Below are 26,829 nucleotides of genomic sequence, written 5' to 3' on the forward strand. Positions count from 1 at the left end.
GCGTTCCCTTACTCTGAGATTATGTTCTTTAGTTTTAGACTTTCTCGGAAGGGGAAACAACTTCTGTGCATCAACCCTGTCAAGTCCCCAAAGTCCCTTCAGTAAAGTGCCTTCCCATTTTTCTGAATTCCAGTGAGTACAAGCCCAACCTGCAAACCTTTCCTCACAAGGAAACACCTCCACACCCAGGAGAAACCAGTGAATCCTCTCAGGACTGCCCCCAATGCCGGTATCTCTTTCCTGAGATAAGGTGACCAAACCTGTCCACATTATTTGATCTGCTTAGAGCCTTGCATTGATTTAGCAAAACCTCCCTACTATTGTATTCCATTCCCTTTGAAATAAGGTGAGCATTTGATTTGCCTTTCCCAGTACCCACAGAATTTCGATGTTAGTTTTTTGTGATTCATGGACAAGGATTCCCAAATTGCTCTGTTCTGTAACTTTCTGCAGTCGTTCCCCATTTAAATAATATTCAGCTCCTCTATTCTTCCAGGCAAGGCACATAACCTCACATTTTTCTACATCACACTCCACCTGCCAAGTTTTTGCCCACTCCCTTAACCTGTCTATAGCTCTCTACAGACTCATTGTGTCACCCTCACCACTTGCCTCCCAGTCATTTTACTTTACATTCACTTATAGTATATATTGTAAATAACTGTGGCACACCACTTGTTATAGTTGCCATTCTGAAAATGGCCTCTTTATCAGAACTAAGCGAAAGTGAAGACTGCAGATGTGAGAGATTAGAGTCAAGATTAGAGTGGTGCTGGAAATGCACAGCAGGTCAGGCGGCATCCGAGGAGCAGGAAAATCGATTTTTCGGGCAGGAACCCTTCATCAGGAATGAGGTTGGAGAGATAAATGGGAGGGGGGTGGGGCTGGGGAGTAGGTAGCTAAGAGTGCAATAGGTGGATGGAGGAAGGGGTAAAGGTGATAGGTCGGAGAGGTCGGAGATGGCCTCCTTCTTTAAAGACTGTAAGTTTCCCTCCCACATGGTTGAAGATGCCCTCGAATGCATCTCATCCATGTCCTGCAAACCCCACCCCTCCAACCACAATAAGGACAGAACCCCTCTGGTCCTCACCTTCCACCATACCAACCTCCGCATAAACGGCATCATTCACCGACATTTCTGCCACCTACAAACGGACCCCACCAGGGATATATTTCCTTTGCCACCCCTATCCACCTTCCAATAAGACCGTTCCCTCCATGACTGCCTGGTCAGGTCCACGCTCCCCAACAACCCACCCTCCCCTCCTGGCACCTTCCCCTACCACCACAGGAATTGTAAAACCTGCGCCCACACCTCCCCCCTCACATCCATCCAAGGTCCAAAATGAGCCTTCCACATCCATCAAAGTTTTACCTGCATATCCACCAATGTCATTTATTGTATCCGTTGCTCCTGATGCGGTCTCCTCTACATTAGGGAGACTGGACACCTTCTCGCAGAGCGCTTTAGGGAACATCTCGGGGATACCCGCACCAATCAACCCCACCGCCCCGTGGCCAAACATTTCAACTCCCCCTCCCACTCTGCCGAGGACATGCAGGTCCTGGGCCTCCTCCATCCCCACTCCCTCACCACCCGACACAATGCACTCTTAGCTCCCTTCCCCCCACCCTCACCTCCCTCCCATTTATCTCTCCAACCCCAAGGCTTCCAACCTCATTCCTGATGAAGGGCTCCTGCCCAAAATGTCGATTTTCCCGCTCTCTTTATCAGAATTGTCTTCTACTAATTCGTCGATTCTCTGTCCATGCTGCTCTACCATCCCAAAACCATGGCCTCGAGTCTTAACTTATTGAAAATCCAAATATGTTACAGATGAACCATTTCACGAACCATTCTGACTCTGCTTATTCATATTGTGTACTTCTAAATGCTCCATTATTACATCCTTAATAGCGGACTCTAACATTTTCCCAATAACAGATGTTAAGCTAATTATGTGGTCATAACGGAGATGTGGTTTTCACAGGGGCAGGAATGGTTGCTTGATAGTTCAGGGTTTAGAACGTTTAAAAAGAACAGGGAGGGTGGAAAAAGAGGAGGGGGTGTAGCATTGCTAATCAGAGAGTGCATCACAGCTACAGAAACGAAGGTTGTTGAGGAAGGTTTGTCTACTGAGTCAGTATGGGTTGAAGTTAGGAACAGGAAAAAGTGAGGACTGCAGATGCTGGAGATCAGAGCTGAAAATGTGTTGCTGGAAAAGCGCAGCAGGTCAGGCAGCATCCAAGGAGCAGGAGAATCGACGTTTCGGGCATGAGCCCTTCTTCAGGGGGAGCTTTATTGACCCAGCCACAATAAAGGATTCCTGAAGAAGGGCTCATGCCCGAAACGTCAATTCTCCTGCTCCTTGGATGCTGCCTGACCTGCTGCACTTTTCCAGCAACACATTTTCAGCTTTGAAGTTAGGAACAGCAAGGGAACAGCCACCGCATTCGGGGATTTCTACAGACCCTCTAATAGCAGTAGTGAGATTGAAGATCTCATAGGCGGGCAGATTCTGGAAAAATGCAGAAGTAGCAGGGTTGTTGTTTTGGGTGATTTCAAATTTCCCAATATCGACTGGAACCTCCTAAGTTCAGATGGTTTGGATGGAGCTGTTTTTGTCAGGTGTGCTCAGGAGGGTTTCATGTAGACAGACCAATGAGGGGAGAGGCCGTTTTGGATTTGTTGCTCGACAACGAGCCAGGACAGGTGCTCAGATCTCGCGGTGGGAGAACATTTTGGTGACAGTGATCACAACTGCCTCACATTCAGTATAGCCTTGGAGAGGGAAAAGAGCAGTTACCGAGGAAATATATTTAATTGGGGAAAAGGGAATTATGACACTATCAGGCAGGAGTTGGTAAGTACAGACTGGGAGCAATTGTCCCACAGAAAGGGCACAGCAGACATGTGGAGACTATTTAAGGAGCAGTTGTTGCGAGTGATGCACAAATTTGCCCCTCTGAGACAGATAAGAAGGGGTAAGATTAAGGAACCTGTTCTGGAGATCAGAGTAGATTACTTACAGTGTGGAAACAGGCCCTTCAGCCTAACAAGTCCACACTGCCCCGCCGAAGCGCAACCCACCCATACCCCTACATTTACCTTTTACCTAACACTACGGGCAATTTAGCATGGCCAATTCACCTGACCTGCACATCTTTGGACTGTGGGAGGAAACCGGAGCACCCGGAGGAAACCCACGCAGACACGGGGAGAATGTGCAAACTCCACACAGTCAGTCGCCTGAGGCGGGAATTGAACCCAGGTCTCTGGAGCTGTGAGGTAGCAGTGCTAACCACTGTGCCACCGTGCTGCACTTTTCTATGTTCTATGTGCTATGGTATATGTACCCATTTTTTTGTCTCCTTCCCATTTACAGGTAAGTAAGTGAGTTACATAGTCAGGTTTCCAATCCTCTGGGAGCTTTCCAGAATTGAAAGTTCTTGGAAGATTACTCCCAGTATATGCACTGTCTCTGGAGCTCCTTGCTTTCCTATACAAGGTTGCAATGACTAGGAGAAAGTGGGGATGTATCCCATCAGCTCCAGGCACTTAGTTAGCCCGCTTATATTTCCTAGCACCTCTTTCTGCCCTGACAGTTATTGTGTTAATTTTTTGGCTTATTTCACTCTTTGAATATTTAGTAATTTTGGAATGCTGTTAGTATTTTCTGTGGTGAAGACTGTATTTATTCAACTCCTCTTCCATTTTCTGGTTCCTCATTATTATTTCCCCAGCCTCCTGTTCACTTTGGCTCCTCTTTTCCTTTTTACATATTTAAAGAAACTCTTACAGCCTGTTTTGTTTTTATTCGCTTGTGGGATATCGATGTTACTAGCTGCCTAGTATTTATCGCCCATCCCTAGTTGCCCTTGAGAAGGTGGGAGTGATCTGCCTTTTGGAGCTGCTGCAGTCCATAGGCTATAGGTAGACCCACAATGCCCCTAGGGAAAAAAATCATAGAATGATTGAATTCCTCCAAGGATTGGGGCGGCATAGTAGCTCAATGGTTAGCACTGTCTGTGTGGAGTTTGCACCTTCTCCCTGTATCTGTGTGGATATCCTCCAGGTGTTCCAGTTTCCTCTCACAATCCAAAGATGTGCAGGCCAGGTGAATTGGTAAATTGCCCATAGTGTCAGGTGCATGAGTCATTGTTAAATATAGGGTATGGGAATAGGTCTGGTTGGTTACTCTTCGGAGGGTCGGTGTGGACTTGTTGGGCCGAAGGGCCTGTTCCCACACTGTAGCGATCCTATTCTATTTCATTACAGTGTCGAAGTGGGCTACTCAGTCCATTGAGCCCACGCCGACTGTCCGAAGAGCATCCCAACCAGACCCACCCCTCTACCCTATCCCCATTAACCCTGCATTTCCCATGGTTCATCCACTTGACCTGCACACCCCTGGACAGAACAGGACAATTCAGCATGGCCAATCCACCGAACCTGCGCATCACTGGACTGTAAGAGGAAACTCAAGCACCCAGAGAAAGCCAACGTACCCACACAGGAGAATGTGCAAGCTCTGCACAGACAGTGACGTGATGGTAGAATTGAACCCAGTCTTGCTGTGAGGTAGCAGTGCTAACCACTGAGCCACCCAATGGGATTTTGACCCAGCCACAATAAAGAAAATGTGAAATATTTCCAAGTTAGCATGGTGAATGGCTTGGAGGGAAATTTGCAATTGATAGTGTTCCCAAAGCAGCTGCTTTGTCCTGGATGGTGTCAAGCTTCTCGAGTTTTGTTAGAGTTGCACTCAAGAAGGGATGTGGGGAGTATACCATTGCACTCCTGCTTTGAGCCTTGTAGATGGCTTTGGGGAGTGAGGAAGTGAGTTATTTGCTGCACAATTCCCAGTCTCTGATCTGCTGTTGTAGCCACTGTGTTTATGTGGTGAGTCCAGTTGAGTTTTTGGTCAGTATGTTGATAATTTAGGATTCAGTGATGGTGATGCCATTGCATGTCAAAGGAGGAGGGTCTAATTCCCTCTTACTTGGGTCTAGTGTCAAAATTGGGAGAGCAGTCTCACAGATTAACAACCTAATCATAACCACGTAGACATCGCATCCACCTAACGTCCCAGAGAATTCATCACAATCCTTGGATATGTCATGTCCCATTGGCACTTGTCGACCCATCAGAGGTGGCAGAACAGTGGTATACAGCCAGGAAGACATTGCCCTGGGATTCCTCAACATTGACTATGGCTCCCATCGATAAATTTTTAATTCTAGGCTTTTTAAGTTGGAATGGGACTGGGATTTGAACCAGACCCATGTGCCACACCTGGATCTCAGTGTTTCTATCCCATTGACAATTTACTACACTGGCACCTCTCCTGTTATGCTGGGTAAATTTTGGATAAGCACAGGATGCTGGGCTTTAGTCTCCAACACTGAGGTCAATGTTGGAGACATTGCTCGATTGGTGTCCAACTGCCCAATGGAAGTGTAAACTCTGTGGGTGTATTCCACATGCGAGTGGTTGAGCAGTCCCACAGCACCCTGAAGCACAACAGCAGGAATCACCTCATAATTTGCTTCAGAAGTCATCAGGAGATGCTAGGCCGACTGGTCTGTGAAGATCACATCACTGAGGCTGTTCCTGTATGAACCAGGGAATTGTATTCTTTTATTTCTTCATAAGCAATACTGGCCAGACCAACATTTATTGCCCATTTTGAATTGCCCAGAGGGCAGTTAAGAGTCAGCTACATTGCAGTGGGTCTGGAGTCACATGTAGGCCAGACTGGATCATGATGGCAGATTTCCCTCCATAAAAGATATTAGTGAACCAGATGGATTTTTACAGCAATCGACAGTGGTCACACTGCCTAATTCCAAAAGCCCATCATCAGGCTTTCTGATGAAGGGCTTTTGCCCGAAACGTCGATTCTCCTGCTCCTCGGATGCTGCCTGACCTGCTGTGCTTTTCCAGCAACACACTCTCGACTCTAATCTCCAGCATCTGCAGTCCTCACTTTTGCCTCATTGTGTGTGGCAGACTGATGCAAACTAAACAAACGAGATACCTGGGAAAGGAAACAGTGACCTCTTTAAATGTTTGAAAAAAATTTAAGTGATGAAAGCTTTCTTTGTGACACATTGTAAAAGGAGACATGCAGTATACTTGAAGACAATTTAGCTTGACACAGTGGTTCAGAGGTTAGCACTGCTACCTCACAGCACCGGGGACCCAGGTTTGATTCCACCCTTGGGTGACTGTCTGTGTGGAATTTGTACATTTGTTCCCGTGTCTGCATGGGTTTCCTCTGGGGGCTCCACTTTCCTCCCACAGTCCAAATATGTGTAGGCTAGGTGGATTGGCCATGGGAAATGCAGGGTTACAAGGATGTGGTAGTTGGGTGGGATGCTCTGTGGAGTCAATGGACCAAATGGCTTTATTCCACACTGTAGGGATTCTATAATGCTGGTGAACAATGCAACCAATGTTACAATGGAGCTACACATGTGAGTGGTGGCATGGTGGCTCAGTGGTTAGCACTGCTGCCTCACAGCACTAGGGTCCCAGGTTCGATTCCAGTTTCGGGTGACTGTGTGGAGTTTGCATGTTCTCCCCGTGTCTGCGTGGGTTTCCTCCCACAGTCCAAAGATGTGCAGGTCAGGTGAATTAGATTAGATTACTTACAGTGTGGAAACAGGCCCTTCGACCCAACAAGTCCACACCGAAGCGCAACCCACCCAGACCCATTCCCCTACATTTACCCCTTCACCTAACACTATGGGCAATTTAGCATGGCCAATTCATCTAACCTGCACATTTTTGGACTGTGGGAGAAAACCGGAGCACCCGGAGGAAACCCACACAGGCACGGGGAGAACGTGCAAACTCCACACAGTCAGTCACCTGAGGCAGGAATTGAACCCGGGTCTCTGGCACTGTGAGGCAGCAGTGCTAACCACTGTGCCACCGTGCCACCCACAAATTTGGCCTTGCTAAATTACCCATGGTGCTAGGTGCATTAGTCAGAGGGAAAATGGTTCTGGGTGGGCTACTCTTCGGAGGGTTGGTGTGGACTAGTTGGGCTGAAGGGCCTGTTTCCACACTGTAGTGAATCTAATCTAGATTTGACAATGGATTCTAATTGGGTAATGTTCACGATGTCCCAGTGGTAAAGGATTCCATGCTGTAACATCTATGCAAAGGAACATTTCCCTCAATCTCCCCTCTTTAGTTCTGTAAAAATTCTAAACTTAGAAACTAGGAGCAGCAGGAGGCCATACAGCTCTTCAAGCCTTCTCAGCTCTTCAATATGATCGTACCTGATCCTCTGTCTCAACACCATATTACCGATCTCTTCCAATATCTCCAGATGCTTTGAAAAATCTAAAAGATTATCTATTTTTTTCTTGAATATATTTAGTGACTTGGCCTCTATGGTCAAGAATTCCACACCTTCAGTGCCATTTGAGTCAAGAAATATTTCCTCATTTAAATGTGTCCTCTGGATCTACACTCCCTGACCAGGGGAAACAGCCTCCCTGCAGCCAGTCTGTCCGGTCCTGGTTCAGTTTTATCCATTTGAATCAGATTCTCTGTCATCCTTCTCAACTCTATTGGAAACAGGTGCAATCTCTCCTCATATGAAAGTCCCTCCATCCCTTGTATCAGCCTAGTGAATCTTCACTGCAGTCCCTCAATGGCAAGTATGTCCTGAATTAGATACAGAGACCAAAACCACACACAGTCCTCCAGCTGAGGGCTCACCAAGGTCCTGTATAACTGCAGTAAGACATCCCTATTCCTGAACTCAACTCCTGCTGCAATGATGGCCTACAGACCAATTCTTTGCTGTATCTGCCTGTATGCTTTCATTCCTGATGAAGGGCTTTTGCCCGAAATGTCGATTTTCCTGCTCCTTGGATGCTGCCTGACCTGCTGTGCTTTTCCAGCACCACACGCTTGACTGTCTGCTTTTACTAACTGGTTTACGAGGACACCCTTTCTACATCCACACTTCCCAAAGCACCACCATTGGAACAATACTCTCCCTTTCTGTCTTTCACACTGGACTGTATAACTTCACATTTCGTTGTACTGCATCTGCACCAATTTTTATATTTTTTTATTTGTTCATTCTGTAGGATGTGGGTGGTACTGCCTGGGCCAGCGTTAATGGCCGTCCCTAGTTGCCCTTGAGAAGGTGGGGGTGAGCTGCCTTCTAGAACCGCTGCAGTTCACCTGCTGTGGGTTGACCCACTTTGCCCTTAGGGAGGGAATTCCAGGATTTTGACCCAGCGACACTGAAGGTACACTGATATATTTCTGAGCCAAGATGGTGAGTGACTCGGAGGGGAACTTGAAGGTGCTGGTGTTCCCATGTATCTGCTGCCGTTGCCCTTCTGGTAGAAGTGATCATGGGTTTGGAAGGTGAAGTAAAAACTAGTGAACCTTCATAATTGACAACCCGATCCAGGATGTGAGTGGATTCCTTATCCACCCGTTCCATCATCAATGACTATCTACATGATGTACTGCAAAAGAAAAATACACCCAGTACATTTCTCACAGTAAGAAGGAGCAGGAGGACAAATGCACAGCCACTCACCATTCCCAATGCTGCTGCTGCTGCTTGTAGCTACATTCCTGCCAGGAGATCTGCTGCCACGTTGTACCCTTCCACCACTACACCACAGACACACACACACACACACAATCTTGTGTGTCCTTCTCCATCCACTGTAACTAATCTGCAGTCACTCTGTGACACCCTCTATCTACAGCTTCTTTCATATATTTCATGCAGTCAGTTTTCCCCTCGGATTAGATTTTTACAAAAAGTCCTGACGAAAAGCTGTGACAAGACTTTTTCAGCTATATTTATGTTTCTGTTCTACGTACATTAATTGCGTTTAATTGTATGCTGTCGGTGGGCGTTCCTCATTTATACTCCGCTAAATAGAAACAGAATGAAACTCTAGGTGCTGGGGTTTGGAGGTGCTTGTTTATCTCCGAAAATAAATACTGAGCAAAGTGTCTGAATATTGGCTTCAGATCTATCCTTCAACAACTAGCCTTCCGGAATATACCATTCCTTCTTCATCCAGTCCCGGTCCAGTATCCTGGGAGTTCCCTGCTAAACGCTGCTGAGAAGACACTATGATTCCAAGGGCCAGAGTGCCAGGGGACAGCAGCTTTATCCATTCCCAGCTCGTTTTAATTTTACAAAGCTCCACTATGTTCCTGCCCACACCCCCATCTCCTCTGCTGCATTGGAAATTTCAGGTCTCTGCTTATGTAGGCCTTACTCTTTAATCTGGAGATCACTGTGGGTGATACTATTGTAAGGACACCTGACAAATAGCCTTAAAGTTGCTGTCCCTGCTGATATAATACAGGTGCCTCCATTGAAACAAGCTGAGATAACCTACTCTGAGGGGAATGAAGCATCTGTGTGATGAGATTGCCAGCAGTTATTTCTCCCAGTGGGGGGGTGTTTGATCAACTCCCACGTCAATCTAGAATAAACAGTGCCATGGAAGGCAAGCACTTTCTCCAGGAGAGTCTGACTGAACGTGGCAGAGTGCTCCAGACAGTTCAGAGCATGGTCTTTGGTTCACTGAGCCCAATAAAGCATTGATGAAGATTCAGTTTAGCAGTTGCTTCACATCAGCCACACAAGAGAGGCAGCAGCCGGATTTTAAAAAAAACTCTCAGTGTCTGCAGCCATCCATTATATGACAGATGATTGTGCATTGCTAGTAACCTCGCCAAAGCCGTGTCAGAAGGGATTAGGAGAGGACCTTTCAAGTAATCTCATCGACGGATATTTATGGAGTGATTTTGAGGCAGCCCAGGGACTGTGACAGAAGCCGACAGGCTCGACTGTCTGGTTACATCCAGACTGAGCAGTGAGCAGTGCCGGGGGTCATATGGTGCCAGCGGTACATGCAGCAGGATGGGGTGTGCATCTTCAATCACACACACACACTCAGACACGTACACACACAAACACAGACACTCACCCATAAGCACACACACACAATCACAGTGCAGAGCTGATTGTGTATTCTGCACTGCTGAACACCAACTGGTCCCTTGATGCAAAAACATTGTCATTAAGTATAAGCATCAAAATAAAATCCATAGAATTTGCTTTCCTTCATGTTGCCAAGCAGAAGCTCTGACAATATTAACTGTTTGTTTACTGGGGATTGACTGCTCTCATCAATACTTTGTACCAATGATATTCAACTGACAGTAGTAATTAGGTCAAGAAGCACTCTCTCTCTTTCTCTCTCTCTCTCTTTATCCATCAATGATTTCCTTCATTATTGAAGCTGGCTATTTCTTGGAGCTCCCTGATGTGCATTTTAATGTGGCTATGGAGTCTGATTGCAGCCCACAGAGCAGGCAAAGCTGATCTGTCCCAGAGGAGTGAGTGTAGGAGTGGGTAATGAGTGCATACAGGAAACAGCAGCTACAAGTGTGGTAATGACAGTGGAGATGGAGGGTGTAGCAATGTATACCATCTACAAGATGTATTGTGGTGGTGGTCTTTACAGTATCTACTGTTCTTGCCCCTCCAGGTGGTAATGGTTGTGGCTTTGGAAAGTTCTGTCTCAGGAATCTTGGTGAATTTCTACAGTGTATCTTGTAGATGGTGTATAATGCTGCTACTGAGCATCGGTGGAGGTGGGAGTAATTTTTTTGGATTTTGTTCCAATTAAGCCAGCTGCTTTGTCCTGGATGGTGTCAAGCTTCTTAAGTGTTACAAATCACACAACACCAGCTTATAGTCCAATAGGTTTATATGGAAGCACTAGCTTTCGGAACGCCACTCCTTCATCAGGTGATTGTGAAAGAGCAGCGCTCCGAAAGCTAGTGCTTCCAAATAAACCTGTTGGACTATAACCTGGTGTTGTGTGATTTTTAACTTCACACCCCTGACTTGGGCCTTGTAGATAGCGGACTGGCTTTGGGGAGTTGGCAGGGGTGTTACTTGCTGCACAATTCCAAGTCTCCGACCTGCTATTGTATGTTTCTCTGGCTAGTCCAGTTTGGCTCCTGGTGAAAGTTGATAGTGGGGGATTCAGTGATGGTAATGCCATTGAAAGCCAAGGGGTGGTTGCAAGATATACAGTGGCACTTGGGAAATAGAAGCCCTTTTACAGCAAATGCAGTCAGCTGATGTCAGTGATTAGCTGAGATCCAAGCCTTACCACAGTTCCCCATTTGTTTATATTTGTTTATAAAATGAGGAAGTTGCTGACTAGGCCAGAATTTATTGCCCATCCAGAGGGCAGTTAAGAGTCATTGCTGTGGGTCTGGAGACACATGTAGATCAGATCAGGTAAGGATGGCAGATTTCCTCCCCAGTAAGTCATTAGTGAACCAGATGAGTTTTCCTGACTATTGGCAATGGTTTCATGGTCATCATTAAACACTTATTCCCAGATTTTTATTGAATTGAAATTCCACTATCTGTTGTGGTGGGATTCAAACCCAAGTCCCCAGAACATTACTTGGGTCTTTGGATTAACAGGGAGGAGAAAGTGAGGACTGCAGATGCTGGAGATTAGAGTCAAAACGTGTGGCTGCTCCTCGGATGCTGCCTGACTGGCCGTGCTTTTCCAGTATCACACTCGCGACTCTTTGGATTAACAGACCAATAATGATACCCACCCACCCACCACCCCATTCTGACAAGAAAACAGGAGATTCTTGGGACTGTGTGGATTCTATCAAAGGTTTGTCCCAAATTTCAGCACAGAAGCTGTCCCATGGACAGACTTTCTACAGAAAAAGAAACAAAGGTGGTTTTGACGAGTGAGAGTGAACTTGCTTGTCTGCATCGGTCTGAGTTCAAGCATTAACACGCAGTGAAGGTCCCAGCCAAAGCCCTATCTGCTAGTCACCCCAGTGTTTCAGACAGAGGGACTCTGTTATTCTGAGTGCTCAAATCAGATAGCTGGCACCCAGACAAACAGAAACAGGATAATAAAAGGACTCGCTTATACCCTGAATTCTGGAATTCAATTACGGTCAAAAGACATCAGAATCTCAACCAGTCTACAAAACCAAGGCCTATGAAACCTAACGACAGCTAATGTCATCAGCTGGGAATCTCCATTGCAATGACTGCAATGTTCAACTGTCTGTCCTTTGCAAACGATTCAGGGTTTGATCTACAAGCCTATTCTTTTTAATTTCAATCCTTTCAGACTCTCCTGTTATTTCTAACCATTGTGCATGTGCACTGCTTTGCTAATTCCTCTCACGTTTAGTAAGTAATGGACTTACCCTTCATTAGCTCAAGAAAGCCAGATTAAACTGACTCTTGATTTGACTCTGGGAGAAAGGTATCTACAAAGGAAGGAATTCATTTCTAAGTTAACTTTGTTGCAACTAACCAAGGAGGGAGCTGTTAAAGACACAGAGCCAGACCATCCCTCTTCACCCAGGAACTTAATACATTTTGGGGTATCCCATCTGGAACGGTAACAAATTGGGGAACCGCACTCAGGGTCTGAGGTAAAAGGGGAATTAGGATTTAATCTCACTCAATGGTGATACTGGGACAATTACCTTGTCTGTGTGATATGGAATCTCCCTCAATACCTATTCCTGAGTACATTCACAATCTCTGGGCCTTTGTTTGATTTGTCAAATGAATGTATTGGTGAGATTTTGCAAAATGTGGAAATATGGTTTCACATTCACATTCCAGCTGAAGTATTTGTTCCAGTCACTCAGTGACACATGTCCCATCAAAACGGTGAGCCGGAGTCTGGCCAGGGATCTGTCCACAGTCGGCTTTTGCTTTTAAAGGCTAGCATCTTTTAAAATTACTTTTCCTGACACACTGACCACATTACAGAGACCAAAACGAGGCACAATATCCAACTGCTTCGATATTTCCTTGCTCCACTTCCTCCTTGACGTATAGAAATGTAATTTGGAGTCGCTTCTGTTGCCCTTTGCCTGTATATCTAAGCTCTTTGCTGTCTTGTTGGTCTAGGAAAGGCATTTCAGTAGATCAGGTGAAGAGTGCAGATCGAGAACAAGCCAAGCGAATTGTCTACGCCGTGGTTTATGGAGCAGGTAAGATACCCCAATGTCAGAAAAGTATAAGTAAAAAAGCTTTTTTTAAAATACGCTTTACACATATTTGTAATGATAATGAGCTGTGTTCACATACTCCCAAAAAGCTGGAGTCTCAATATGTGGCCATCATTGGCAAAGCTTTTACTCAGCTCTGTAAATTCATAAAACCCCAACAGTGTGGAAGCAGGCCATTCAGCCTATCAAGTCCACATCAACCTTTCATAGAGCATCCCAGACATACACTATAATTCCCATGGCTAACCCACCTAGCCTGCACATCCCTGGACACAATGGGCAATTTCCCATGGCTAATCCACGTAACCTGCACATCTTTGGACTATGGGAGGAAACCTACATAGACACTGGGAGAACGTGCAAGCTCCACATAGACAGTCACCTGAGAGTGGGATCAAACCTGGGTCCCTGGTGCTGTGAGGCAGCGGTGTTAACCACTGAGCCCTGCTGCCATTCTAGTTTCCTTTAAGAAGGTGGTGATGGGTCTATGAGGGGAAACCTCATGTACAAGGATCTGGAGAGGTAGCAGAAGCCTGGCACTAGCCTGCTCCTGCCCCACCGAACTCACTGAGAGTGGGATCAAACCTGGGTCCCTGGTGCTGTGAGGCAGCGGTGTTAACCACTGAGCCCTGCTGCCATTCTAGTTTCCTTTAAGAAGGTGGTGATGGGTCCATGAGGGGAAACCTCATGTACAAGGATCTGGAGAGGTAGCAGAAGCCTGGCACTAAGTAGTGATGCTCAGTTGAAGAGTTAGTGCAAGTGTGATGGGCCGAATGGTCTCCTTTGTGCAATAACACTTTGGTGATAGTGCGATCAGCTCAGGAGGTTCAGGATTTGGACCAGTACAGGAACAGACAGTAGATTTTCAAGTTGGCATGTTGCAGGAACTTGGAGATTATGGTTCTCCCAAGCCCAAGGTGCAGTCTCCATTGCTGTCTGGGGAAGACAATATCAAAGACCAGTGACCCTCCAAGGGAGCACATTCCTCTTTGTATGTGTCTCAAATGGGGGACTCCTTCTTCTGAAACTGTGCTTCTGAAACACCTTCCAGCTGCCCCATGCCAGGAGTCATCCTCTCAGCATCTACCTTATGAAAGCCAATCAGAATAAGCTCATCTCTCATTCTTCTAAGCTCCAATGAGTATAGGCTTAACCTTGCCCTCCCAGAAATCAGCCTCATCAATGTTGCTCTGAGCTGCTTTCAAGTAGATACTTCCTTAAGTAACCATCTACCTTTGACATTCAATCGCACGGCCAACCCTTTTTCTTTATTCTTTCATTGTGTGTGGATATCGGGCCAAGCCTAGCATTTGTTGCCGATCCTAATTGCCATTTGTACATCCCACTTAACAGGGAATTTAAGGAACAACCACATAATTATGTTTCTGGAGTTACACATAGGTCAGACCAGATAGGGAGAACAGATTTTCTTCCCTAATGGGAATTCATGAACTGTCACCGTTACTAAGACTCACCATCACTCCCAGATTCTGATGAAATGAAATGAAATTCCGTCAGCTACCATGGTGGGATTTGAACCCGTCTTCCCAGAACATTCTTGAGTTGTGAAGAAGTCAGTCAAGACTCAGAGCATTGACTCTGTTTCTCATTCTCCAGCCGAGCTGCTGAGTTTCTCCAGCATTCTCTGTGATTGTTTCAGATTTCCAACGTCCATAGTATTTTACCTTTGACCGCTGCACTTGACTCTGGATCTGTGGATTATTTACTGTAATGCCTTCGCCACTATGCCAGCAACCTTTTGGGATTTGTTGTTGATCAGAAGCAGACGTAAACAAAAACGGAAGGCCATGCAAATACTGTGGCTGCAAGGACAAGTCAGAGGTAAGGAACTCTGTAGTGAATAACACAGCTCCTGACTCACCAAAAACATACCCACCATCAACACGGCAGACTTCAGCAGTGTGAGGATATGAACATTAGGAGCAGATATAAGTCACTCTGCCCATTGACACTGCTCCAACATTCAATGAGATCATGGCTGATCTGTGTACTCTATTTTCTCACCTACCCCTGATAAACTTTCACTCCTTACTTATCAGAAGTCTAGATGGGTGACATAGGTAGAAACAAGGACTGCAGATGCTGGAAACCAGATTCTAGATTAGAGTGGTGCTGGAAAAGCACAGCAGGTCAGGCAGCATCCGAGGAGCAGGAAAATCGACATTTTGGGCAAAAGCCCTTCATCAGGAATAGAGACAGAGTGCCTGCAGGGTGGAGAGATAACTGAGAGGAGGGTGGGGGTGGGGAGAAAGTAGCATAGAGTACAATAGGTGAATGGGGGTGGGGATGGAGGTGATAGGAGATTCCTCTCTGACATATCACCTCCATCCCTCCCCCACTCACCTATTGTACTCTATGCGACTTTCTCCCCACCCCCACCCTCCTCTCATTTATCTCTCCACCCTGCAGGCACTCTGTCTCTATTCCTGATGAAGGGTTTTTGCCCAAAATATCGATTTTCCTGCTCCTCGGATGCTGCCTGACCTGCTGTGCTTTTCCTGCACCACTCTAATCTAGATGAGTGACTCAGTAGTTAGCACTGCTGCCTCACAACTCCAGGGACCCAGGTTCAATTCCACCCTCAGGCAACTGTCTTAGGTGGAGTTTGCACATTATCCCTGTGTCTGCATGGGTTTCCTTCGGGTGCTCCAGTTTCCTCCTACAGTCCAAAGATGTGCAGGTTATGGTGGATTGGCCATGGGAAATTGTCCATAGTGTCCAGGGATATGTAGGTTAGGTGGATTAACCATGGGAAATGGAGAGTTATAAGATGGAGGGTTGGGGGGGTGGGCGGAATGGATGGAATGCTCTTTGGAGTGTCACTGTGGACTTGATGGGCCGAATGGCCTGCTTCCACATTGTAGGGATTCTATGATTGGAATTCTCTTGGTTGTTCCTGCATATGGAGTAATTTTCTTCTGAGGAGAGGTTGAGTAAGTCGGGCCTGTACCCATTGGAGTTAAGAATGAAAGCTGACCTTATTGAAATTTACAAGATCCTTTGGGGACTTGACAGGGGAGATGCAAAAAGGTTGTTTCTGTTCCTTGTGGAAGGAGAGCATAATCTCAGACAAGGTCAAAAATCACACGACACCAGGTGATAGTCCAACAGGTTTATTTGAAAACACTAGCTTTCTGAGGGCTGCTCCTTCATCAGGTGCTCGTGAGAGAGGAAGACCTTAGACACAGAATTTATAAGGAAAAGGCCAAAGGGTCATACAACTCATGCAAATGAATTGAATACACCTAAGATGGCTCTTAAATCTTTAATCATAGAGTCATAGAGATGTACAGCACGGGAACAGACCCTCCGGTCCAACACGTCCAGATATCCCAACCCAAACTAGTCTCACCAGCCAGCACCCGGCCCATATCCCTCCAAACCCTTCCTATTCATATACCCATCCAAATGCCTCTTAAATGTTGCAATTGTACCAGCATCCACCACTTCCTCTGGCAGCTCATTCCATACACGTACCATCTGCTGCATGAAAACGTTGCCCCTTAGGTCTCTTTTATATCTTTCCCCTCGTATCCTAAGCCTATGCCCTCTAGTTCTGGACTCCCCGACCCCAGGGAAAAATCTTCGCCTATTTATCCTGTCCATGCCCCTCATAATTTTGTAAACCTCTATAAGGTCACCCCTCAGTCTCCGACATTCCAGGGAAAAAAGCCCCAGCCTCTTCAGTATCTCCCTATAGATCAAATTCTCCAACCCTGGCAACATCCTTGTTAATCTTTTCTGAGCCCTTTCAAGTTTCACAACATCTTTCCAATAGGAAGGAGATGAGAATTACACGCAATATTCCAAAAGTGGCCTAACCAATGTCCTGTACAGCCGCAACATGACCTCCCAACTCCTGTACTCAATACTCTGACCAATAAAGGAAAGCATACCAAATGCCTTCTTCACTATCCTATCTACCTGCGATTCCACTTTCAAGGAGCTATGAACCTGCACTCCAAAGTCTCTTTGTTCAGCAACACTCCCTAGGGCCTTACCATTAAGTGTATAAGTCCTGCTAAGATTTGCTTTCCCAAAATGCAGCTCCTCGCATTTATCTGAATTAAACTCCATCTGCCACTTCTCAGCCCATTGGCCCATCTGGTCCAGATCCTGTTGTAATCTGAGGTAACCCTCTTCGCTGTCCACTACACCTCCAATTTTGGGGTCATCTGCAAACTTACTAAATCAGTTAGAATGGAGGTTTAGGTTTCAATTGATTAATATGCAAATTCTAGAATTTCTTTCAAGTCACTGCCCCGAGATAACTTAAGGTGTTCTGAATATAATCAGTCAGACAATGTAATTTAGGCATGAGGTCCTATCTGTGTCTTCACCTGGAATCAGACTGGTTTTATTCCCAAAGACTTACCTCCCTTTGTGAAAAAGGATTTTTATTATCTCTGTCGTAAATGTGCAGCACCTTATTTTTCACCAGTGACTCGAGTTCTAGATTCTCCCACAAGTGGAAACATCCTCTGCATATCCCACTGTCAAGTCCCCTCAGGATCTATTTCAATGGATATCCAGCTAATTTTAGCCTGAAGAAGTGTGAGTGTCAATGTTCCTACCTGGCCCGGCTGAAGAATTAGATAGAGTTGCAAATAGAGTTGAGACGAAGTGATCATGGTGGAATAACTCTCAGAGCATAGGCTTGCTAGAAGTCACATTGTAACGCAGGGAGAGTAAGAAAGTTGAAAATGTTTACATAATTCACAATCGATATTCCTCACTTTTCAGCCTGCACTCATGATTTAGCCTCAACATTCTCAAGAGGTCCAGGGGAACAACTGATCCAGAAAGAATTGTTTACTATCCAGTTAAGAGAAACCAGTAGATGACATTATTGCACCTTCTAGATACATATCAGAAACCAAGAAGAAAGAATCTGTGTATTAGAGGAAGTTCATTTGGGGCTGGTCCCAGGTATGGAGGCACTGTCGTATGAAGAGAGGTGGGATAGGTTGGGTGTGTACTCTTGGAGTTTAGAAGACTGAGAGGCCACCTTGTTGGAACAAGGAGTCGAGAGTGTGGTGCTGGAAAAGCACAGCAAGTCAGTCAGCATCTGAGGAGCAGGAGAATTAACATTTCAGGCATAAGCCCTTCATCAGGAATGAGGCTTGTGGGCCGGGGGACTGAGAGATAAATGGGAGGGGTGTGGGCCTGGGGTGAAGGGAGCTGAGAATGCGATAGGTAGATGAAGGTGGATGGGAAAGGTGATCGGTCAGAGAGGAGGGTGGAGCAGATAAGTGGGAAGGAAAATGGACAGGTCAAGAGGGCGGTGCTGAGTTGGAGGCTTGGGACTGGGATAATGTGGGGGGAGGGGAAATGGGGAAACTGGTGAAATCCACATTGATCCCATGTGGTTGAAGGGTTCCAAAGCGGAAGATGAGGCATTCTTCCTCCAGGCGTTCTTCCTGCATGTCCTTGACAGAGTGGGAGGGGAATTGAAGTGTTCAGCCATGGGGCGGTGGGGTTGATTGGTGCCGGTGTCCCAGAGATGTTCTCTGAAACGATCCGCAAGTTGGCATTCTGTCTTCCCGATGTAGAGAAGACCACATCGGTGCAACAGACACAGTATATGACGTGTGTGGAAGTACACGTAAATCTCTGTTGGTTGTGAAAGGACCCTTTGGGACCTTGAATGGAGGTGTGGGTGAAGGTTTTGCATTGTCTGCGGTGGCAGGGGTAGGTGCCAGGAGTGCGGTGTAGGCTGGTGGGTGGGGGGCATAGATCTGACAAGGGAGTCATGGAGGGAATGGTCTCTCCAAAACACAGATAGGAGTGGGGAGGGAAATATATCCCTAGTGGTGGGGTCTGTTTGTAGGTGGCAGAAGTGGTGGAGGATGATGCGATGTATTTGGAGGTTGGTGGGGTGGAAGGTGAGGACCTGGGGGTTCTGACCTTGTTGCAATTGGAGGGGTGGGATTCAAGGGCAGAGGTGTGGGAAATGGAGATGTGCTGGGGGGCATTGTCGACCACATGGGAGGAGAAATTGCAGTCTTTGAAGAAGGATGCCATCTGGGATGTTCTATGGTGGAAATGGTTCTCCTGGGAGCAGATGCAGCAGAAGTGGAGGAATTGGGAATAAGGGATGGCATTTTTACAGGAGGCAGGGTGGGGAGGTGGTATCGTCCAGGTAGCTGTGGGAGTCGGTGGGCTTGTAGTAGATGTCCATGGTTAGTCTTTCACCAGAGATGGAGATGGAGAGGTCCAAGAATGGGACGGAGGTGTCCAAGATGGTTCAGATGAATTTGAGGTCAGGATGGAAGGTGTTCATGAAGTTGATGAACTGTTCAGCCTCTTTGTGGGAGCACGATATAGCGCTGATGCAGTCTTCAATGTAGCAGAGGAAAAGGTGGGAAATGGTGTCGGTGTAGCTGTGGACAATGGACTGTTCCACGTACCTGACAAGCAGGCTGACATAGCTGGGTCCCATGTGGGTGCTCATGGCTACCCCTTTGGTTTGGAAGAAGTGGGAGGATTGAAAGAAAAAGTTGTTGAGGGTAATGACCAGTTCAGCCAGGCAGATTTTTTTTTAAATTTCAAAAATATACTTTATTCATATATATTTAATCTATACAATTGGACATGTCATCATTCTGTAAACATTCCATTTCTTTGCGTATCGAAACAGGGTAATCATTCCTATTCACAGGTCTATGCGATTACATTGAGCTGAGGCGTCAGCAGAGCCCAAATGACTGCGTGGGCCCCCTGTTCTTCTTTAGGCAGGCAGATGTTAGACGGTGGTCTTTCCCCACCGCGCCTTGGCGGCAGCTGCCCCAAGCTTCAGCGCGTCCCTCAACACGTAGTCCTGGACCTTGGAATGTGCCAGTCTGCAACACTCAGTCGGGGTCAACTCCTTCAGCTGGAAGATCAACAGGTTTCGGACCACCCTGAGAGCGTCCTTCACCGAGTTGATGATCCTCCAGGCATAGTTGATGTTCATCTCCGTGTGCGTCCCAGGGAACAGGCCGTAGAGCACGGAGTCCCACGTCACGGCGCTGCTCGGGACGAACCTCGACAAACACCACTGCATTCCTCTCTAGACTTCCTCTGCATAGGCACCTTCCAGAAGGAGGTGTGTGACAGTCTCGTCCCCCCCGCAGCCGCTTCGAGGGCAGCGTGCGGTGCGGCTGAGAGTCCGGGCGTGAATAAAGGATCTCACAGGCAGAGCCCTTCTCACCACCAGCCAAGCCATGTCTTGGTGCTTGTTGGAAAGTTCTGGCGATGAGGCATTCTGCCAAATGGCTTCGACAGTCTGTTCAGGGAACCGCTCGACATGACTGCGGCGGCACAGGTTCTGGGGGTAGGCCAGACCTGTGCCACGTATAACAATACTGAGAGTACCTCACACCTGATGACCAGGTTTTTACCCGCGATGGAGAGCGACCGTTGCTCCCATCTGCCCAGTTTCTGTCTCCCCTTCCTGATCCGCTCTTCCCAGGTCTTGGCGCACGCCCCAGCCCCAGCCCCACCGAACCAAATACCCAGCACCTTCAGGTGGTCAGTCCTGACGGTGAAGGGGATAGAGGATTGGTCGGCCCAGTTCCCGAAGAGCATGGCTTCGCTCTTGCCTCGGTTAACCTTGGCCCCGGAGGCCCGTTCAAACTGGTCACAGATGCACATGAGTCTGTGCACGGACAGCGGTTCAGCCAGGCAGATGAAGGTGTCAGTGGAAGAGTACTGGTTGGGTTAGCATGAGAGGAAGAAACAGAGGGTTTGGAGACCTTCGTTGTGGTGTACTGATTGGGTCAGCATGACTTGACAGTGTAGATGTGGAGAGATTGTTTCCTCTTGTGGGAGTGTCTAGGACCAGAAGGTATGAATTCAGTGGAAGGAGTTGCATATTTAAGACAAAGATGAGGAGGAACATGCTCCCTAAGAGGGTAATGAATTTGTGAAACAAAAACAGGAAATTTCAGTTTCAGATCTCCAACAACCAAAGTTCTTTGTTTTATTTCAGTGTATTTGTGGAATTCTCTATTGCATCAGGCTATAGATGCTGGGTCATTTAGTATTTTCGAGTCTGAGACAGACAGATTTTGAATTACTAAGAGAATTGAAGGGTATGTGGATAAGGTGCAGAAGTGGAGTTGAGGACGAATAGATTAGATTAGATTACTTACAGTGTGGAAACAGGCCCTTTGGCCCAACAAGTCCACACCGACCCGCCGAAGCGCAACCCACCCATACCCCTACATTTACCCCTTACCTAACACTACGGGCAATTTAGCATGGCCAGTTCACCTGGCTTGCACATCTTTGGACTGTGGGAGGAAACCGGAGCACCCGGAGGAAACCAATGCAGACACGGGGAGAATGTGCAAACTCCACACAGTCAGTCGCCTGAGGCGGGAACTGAACCCGGGTCTCTGGCGCTGTGAGGCAGCAGTGCTAACCACTGTGCCACCGTGCCGAATAGATCAGCCATTATCTCATTGAATGGTGGAGCAGACTCAATGGGCTGAATGGTCTACTTCTGTTTCTGTGTCTATGGGTCTTTTTGCTGAAGTAGAAACCCCTGGCCAATTTCCCTATAATGACGTCAAGGAAAGCCTCTCACACAGAAAAGCATTGTTTTCCAAACACCTTGGAGTTTCTCGCAAATTGCTCTGCTTGGTGGCTCAGTGGTTAGCACTGCTACCTCACGGTGTCAGGGACCCAGGTTCAATTCCAGCTTCTGTGTGGAGTTTGTATGTTCTCCTAGTGTCTGTGTGGGTTCTCTGGTTTGCTCCCACTGTCTGGTTAGGTGGAGCAGCTATGCTAAATTATCCATAGTGTTCAGTGACATGAAAATTCCATAAAATCAGATGGTTCTCTTACACCAGCACAGACAGAATGAACCAAACAGACTCCATCTAGGGAGGAAAACAAGTTGTCAGAAGTAGATAGTTTGAGTTAGCAGGCAAACATGTGTCAGATGGAGTATACTGCGCAATGATGTGCACATGTTGTCTTGTCAGGAAGAACAGAAAAGCATGCTGTTTAAACAAAAGAAATTGGTGCAGAGGATCTGGATCCCCTGTAACATGGGTCACAGAAAATTAGGGTGCAGGTACAGGAAGTGGTTAGGAAAGCAAATGAAAAGTTGCCGATTATTTTAAGGGGAATGGAATATAAAAGTTGTGATGCTTTGCTACAGTTGTACAGAGCATTGATGAGACCACTTAAGAAAAGATATAACTGAGAAATATGGGGCGGGGTGCTCTTTTGATGGGCTGAATGGCCTGCTTCCACACTGTAGGGATTCTATGAAGAATCTTTTTCAAATGCATCTTTTATCAGCAACACCCAAGAAAGAATCTGTTGAGATTACTTACGATATTGAGGTGCCAGTGTTGGACTGGGATGGACAAAGTTTGAAATCAAACAACACCATGTTATATTCCAACAGGTTTATTTGGAAATACTAGCATTTGGAGCACTGCTCCTTCATCAGGTAGCTGTCAATGAAAGAGCGGTGCTCTGAAAGCTAATACTTCCAAATAAACCTGTTGATATAACCTGGTGTTGTGCAATTACCCACGACAGTGTCAAAGAAATATTTCATTTGGCCAAGAACAAGCAGTGGCCAGGATGTCAAACGAAGCTCAAACAACTTTGACGTGAACAAAACGGTGACTAAGACTATGCTCCAATCATCGGTATTGTGTTGAAGTATGGCCAGACCAAAGGTCCACCGAGTTGGCCAAGAACTGACAGCATTTAACAATCATAGACAAATTAACAGTCCATGGAAGAAGACAAGTTATTCCATCCTAACTTCCAGAAGATGTAGAGAGAAGGATGCATCAGGAGCAGTGTACAGTGCTGTGGTGGCCAGAGACCTCAAATAAGACTGGAGACATCATCGAGAAATTGCAATGACTGAGGTTTGTCAAGACTGGGAGACTTTCCCATTCCCATAGACGACAGAGCAGTGCAACCTATTTGAGTTAATTTACAAATCTCAAACTGAAGCTATTCAGACAGCAGAGCAATGTAGTGGAAACATTGAAACTGCAGAATTATCAACATCAGTGGCAAAGGCAATGCTGAGTGAGCAACATAACATTAGGATAATGGAGAACGTGAGGACTGCAGATGCTGGAGATGTCAAGAGTCGAAAGGGTGGTGCTGGAAAAGCACAGCAGGTCAGGCCGCATCCGAGGGAATAAGCCCTTCATCAGGAATGTCTGGTTCATCATGAAGACCTCCTTAGAGAGGTTAGTATGCAGCTAAAGCAAGTATCCGCAATATAATAGAATGTTGTAGTTTATTGTGAGGAGAATTGAGTGCAGAGTAAGGAAATTAAGCATCAGTTGTACAAGACATGAGTGAGACCACATCTAGAGTCCCATGTACAGTACTGGCTCCTGTTCTCATGGAAAGAAGTTGGAAGCAGTTTAGAGAATGGTCACCAGACTAATGCCTGGAGTAAATGGATTGCCTTATGAGGAAAGGCTAGACGGGCTAGGCCTGTATCCTTGAGTTTAGAAGAGTTAGAGATGACTAATTGAAAAATATAAGATTCTGAGGGCACTTTACTGGGTGGATGTGAAAACATGTTTCCTGTTGTGGGAACGTCTAGACCTAGGGATCAAGATTTAAAATGAGAGGCACCCATTTAAGATAGAGACGACAAAACATTTTTTCTCTCAGATGGTTGGGAATCTTTGGAATTTCTTCCTCAAAAGGCAGTCGATACAGACTCTTTAAATATTTTTAAGGCAGAGGTAGACCCTTGATTCCTAAGGGGATGAAAGATTATCAGGGCTCTGTAGGATTGTCGAGTTGAGGTTAAAATCTGATCAGCCGTGATCGTACAGAATGGTGGAGTGGGCTCGAAGAGCCGAGTGGCCTCCCCTGGTTTTAGGGTGAGTGAGGACGTCCAACCTCATCAACAAGTTGAAGTTAGGAGCTTTCACACTTCAATACAGACGTATCAGCAAATTGGAAGAAAAATTTACTTAAAGTGGAGCTGAGCTGCAAACAACTATTATAACGCCCAGAGTAATGTTCACAGATTCAGGACATGATCAAAAAGAAGAAGTTGCCTGATCTGGATAGTCATAATACCTGATCTCACAAAAGCAAATACCTGATCCAGTCAGATATCCAGTCCAGGTATCGGGGAACTGTGAAGAAGAAAGTATTTGCTTCAACAGTGTAGCCATCTTCCACCTTGGACAGTCATGAACTTGAAGGTCTCCCAGTTGATGTTATGGGACATCTACCTGAGTTAGCGGGGAAAAGTTCAGTTAAGAAGGAAATTCAGGTGATTAAGGGTCCACCACAGAGGCTAATAGACCAAGTACCACGTTCAGCAGCAATGACATTTTCCATGAAGGACACCTGAGAGATAAAAGATCCCCCAGTGGAGTACGGATTTGCAAAAATCAGGATGAAGATCAGGAGTCCTCAAGCAAAAGACCTAATGATCTTACAAGATTACTTGACAGATATATGAACAAACAGGGAATGGAGGGATATGAACAGTGGAGAGGCAAAAGGCTTTTAGTTTAGAAAGGCATCATGTTTCAGTGGGCCGAAGGGCCTGTTCCTGTCCTGTACTGAGAATTTTGAAAAATCCAGATTGTCCACATTGCTGAAGTCAGAGACTTGGAGGGAGATGGGGCAATGGTAAATGTATAAGTCGTTGCAAATACCAAAAAATATACACTCAGAAACTTAGGAAAGGAAACCTCTTTCTGCAGAGTCACTAGCTCATAGATCTGAGGTACTGTGGTTGGCAATGTGTCACTCCAGAGCCCAAAACCAGTGGGAGTCAGCAAAGGAGGGAACCATCCACATTGGGTGGGGGGCAGAGCAGGGGAACGGGTGTGGTGCAGTGGTTATCAGAATGTCTCATAGTTTTAGACAGAATGCCTCTGGTTGTTTAATGAGCCATGAGCTAATTAACAGAATAACATGCTGAGGCAGACTGCATGAGCTATTAGGACAAATTCCACTTACAGAGACAGAAAGGTGGTGATGGATTAAATTGACAATTCTGTGAAAAGTGTTCGGCCAACCTGCTCAGTGCTTGTGGATGGAGTAAGGAAAGGCGACACAATCACTGGAAAAGGGCATCTGACAGCTCCATTACACAGAGATAGGGGAGTTAGCCTAACTATATAAATTCACAAAGACTGAAGGCAGCAAGGTGGTGGAATGCAGGGGGAGGATGACGGTATCGCGGGAGAGTATCCCTCTGCATATGACAAGTTACAAAACCATAACCGTAAATTTGTGTCAACCCTTTCAGTATTTCTAAGGAACGTTGGTGCATGAGAAATGGGTGAGAGCTTCATGAATACATTTACAGTTCTGTAGTGACAGGTGAACTGTGTAAAATACAGGAGGGAAGACCTTCAGAGATATTGAAAAATATATCCCAATCACAAAATCGTTCTATTATTCAAGTTGGCAGCTACTTGCAGAATAAAGAAAATTATCTATAAATATCCTTATAAATTGATTATGGCAGCTGTACTGCATATGTAGTTTATAAATTATTTATGTACTTTTCTTCGTTGGCTTGACAGAACCATAAATTATTTTGTCTGGACAAAGTTCAGAAATAGATTTTAATCAATATTAGATTAGTTTAAATTAAATGAAAGGTCACTTTGATGTTCTGATCAAAAGGGCCTTGATTATCTCAAGTGGAAGTCGCAATGGTAATGGGGAGTAGGTGCCAGCAAGTTGTATATTTCTTTGCCATGTGAGAGTAGCGAGGTGCCCATTGATATTAACGTGATGGTGAGGGCTGCCTCTCAATGAAAATGTATTCCTGGCAAGTGGCTATTTCAGCAGCTCTCACTTGGGTTAGTTTAATCATAAGGTCAGCATAATACTGCAGTTTTAATTTTGATGTCCATCCCTAATTGCCCTTGAACAGAGTGTCTTGCTAGGCCATTTCACAAGGCAATTGGGAACCAACAATGTTGCTGTGGATCTGGAGACTAGGTGAAGACACACCATCTCCTTCCATCAAGAATACTAATGACCAAGATGCATTTTTACAGCAATGAACAACAGTTTTACCGTGACTAGTTTTCACTACCAGGTTTATTCATTGAACGTAAATTTTACCGGTGCGGGTGGTAGAGCCCTAGTCTAAGCCATTTATGACTATCCCACGGTCTCCATTATTCCTGGGTGGGCTGGGAACTCAGGGAGAGCTAAGTAGACAGAAGGTGACAGCCTAGTGGTATTATCGCTAGATTGTTAGTCCAGAGACCCAGATAATGTTCTGGGTGAAATAACTCCACAAAGGGTCAACAAACAGGACATTGGTTAGGCCACTGTTGGAATATTGCGTGCAATTCTGGTCTCCTTCCTATCGGAAAGATGTTGAAAGGGTTCAGAAAGGATTTACAAGGATGTTGCCAGGGTTGGAGGATTTGAGCTACAGGGAGAGGCTGAACAGGCTGGGGCTGTTTTCCCTGGTGCGTGGGAGGCTGAGGGGTGGCCTTATATAGGTTTATAAAATTATGAGGGGCATGGATAGGGTAAATACACAAAGATTGTTCCCTGGGGTTGGGGAGTCCAGAACTAGAGGGCATAGGTTTAGGGTGAGAGGGGAAAGATATAAAAGAGACCTAAGGGGCAACTTTTTCACACAGAGGGTGGTATGTGTATGGAATGAGCTGTCGGAGGAAGTGGCGGAGGCTGGTACAATTGCAACATTTAAGAGGCATTTGGATGGGTATATGAATGGG

The 26,829-nt window shown here is 46.1% G+C and overlaps 1 protein-coding gene across 1 annotated transcript in view; it reads left to right on the top strand.

Moving 5' to 3' along the window:
* Positions 1-26,829, top strand: part of poln (polymerase (DNA directed) nu) — a 319,906-nt gene that overhangs the window by 229,217 nt on the left and 63,860 nt on the right. The window contains exon 20 of the mRNA XM_043704174.1: positions 12,993-13,075. Within this exon, the coding sequence (XP_043560109.1) occupies positions 12,993-13,075 (83 nt within the window). The remainder of the gene's footprint in view (positions 1-12,992; positions 13,076-26,829) is intronic.

The sequence above is a fragment of the Chiloscyllium plagiosum genome, chromosome 2 (assembly GCF_004010195.1).
Source record: "Chiloscyllium plagiosum isolate BGI_BamShark_2017 chromosome 2, ASM401019v2, whole genome shotgun sequence".
Taxonomy (NCBI): Eukaryota; Metazoa; Chordata; class Chondrichthyes; order Orectolobiformes; family Hemiscylliidae; genus Chiloscyllium; species Chiloscyllium plagiosum.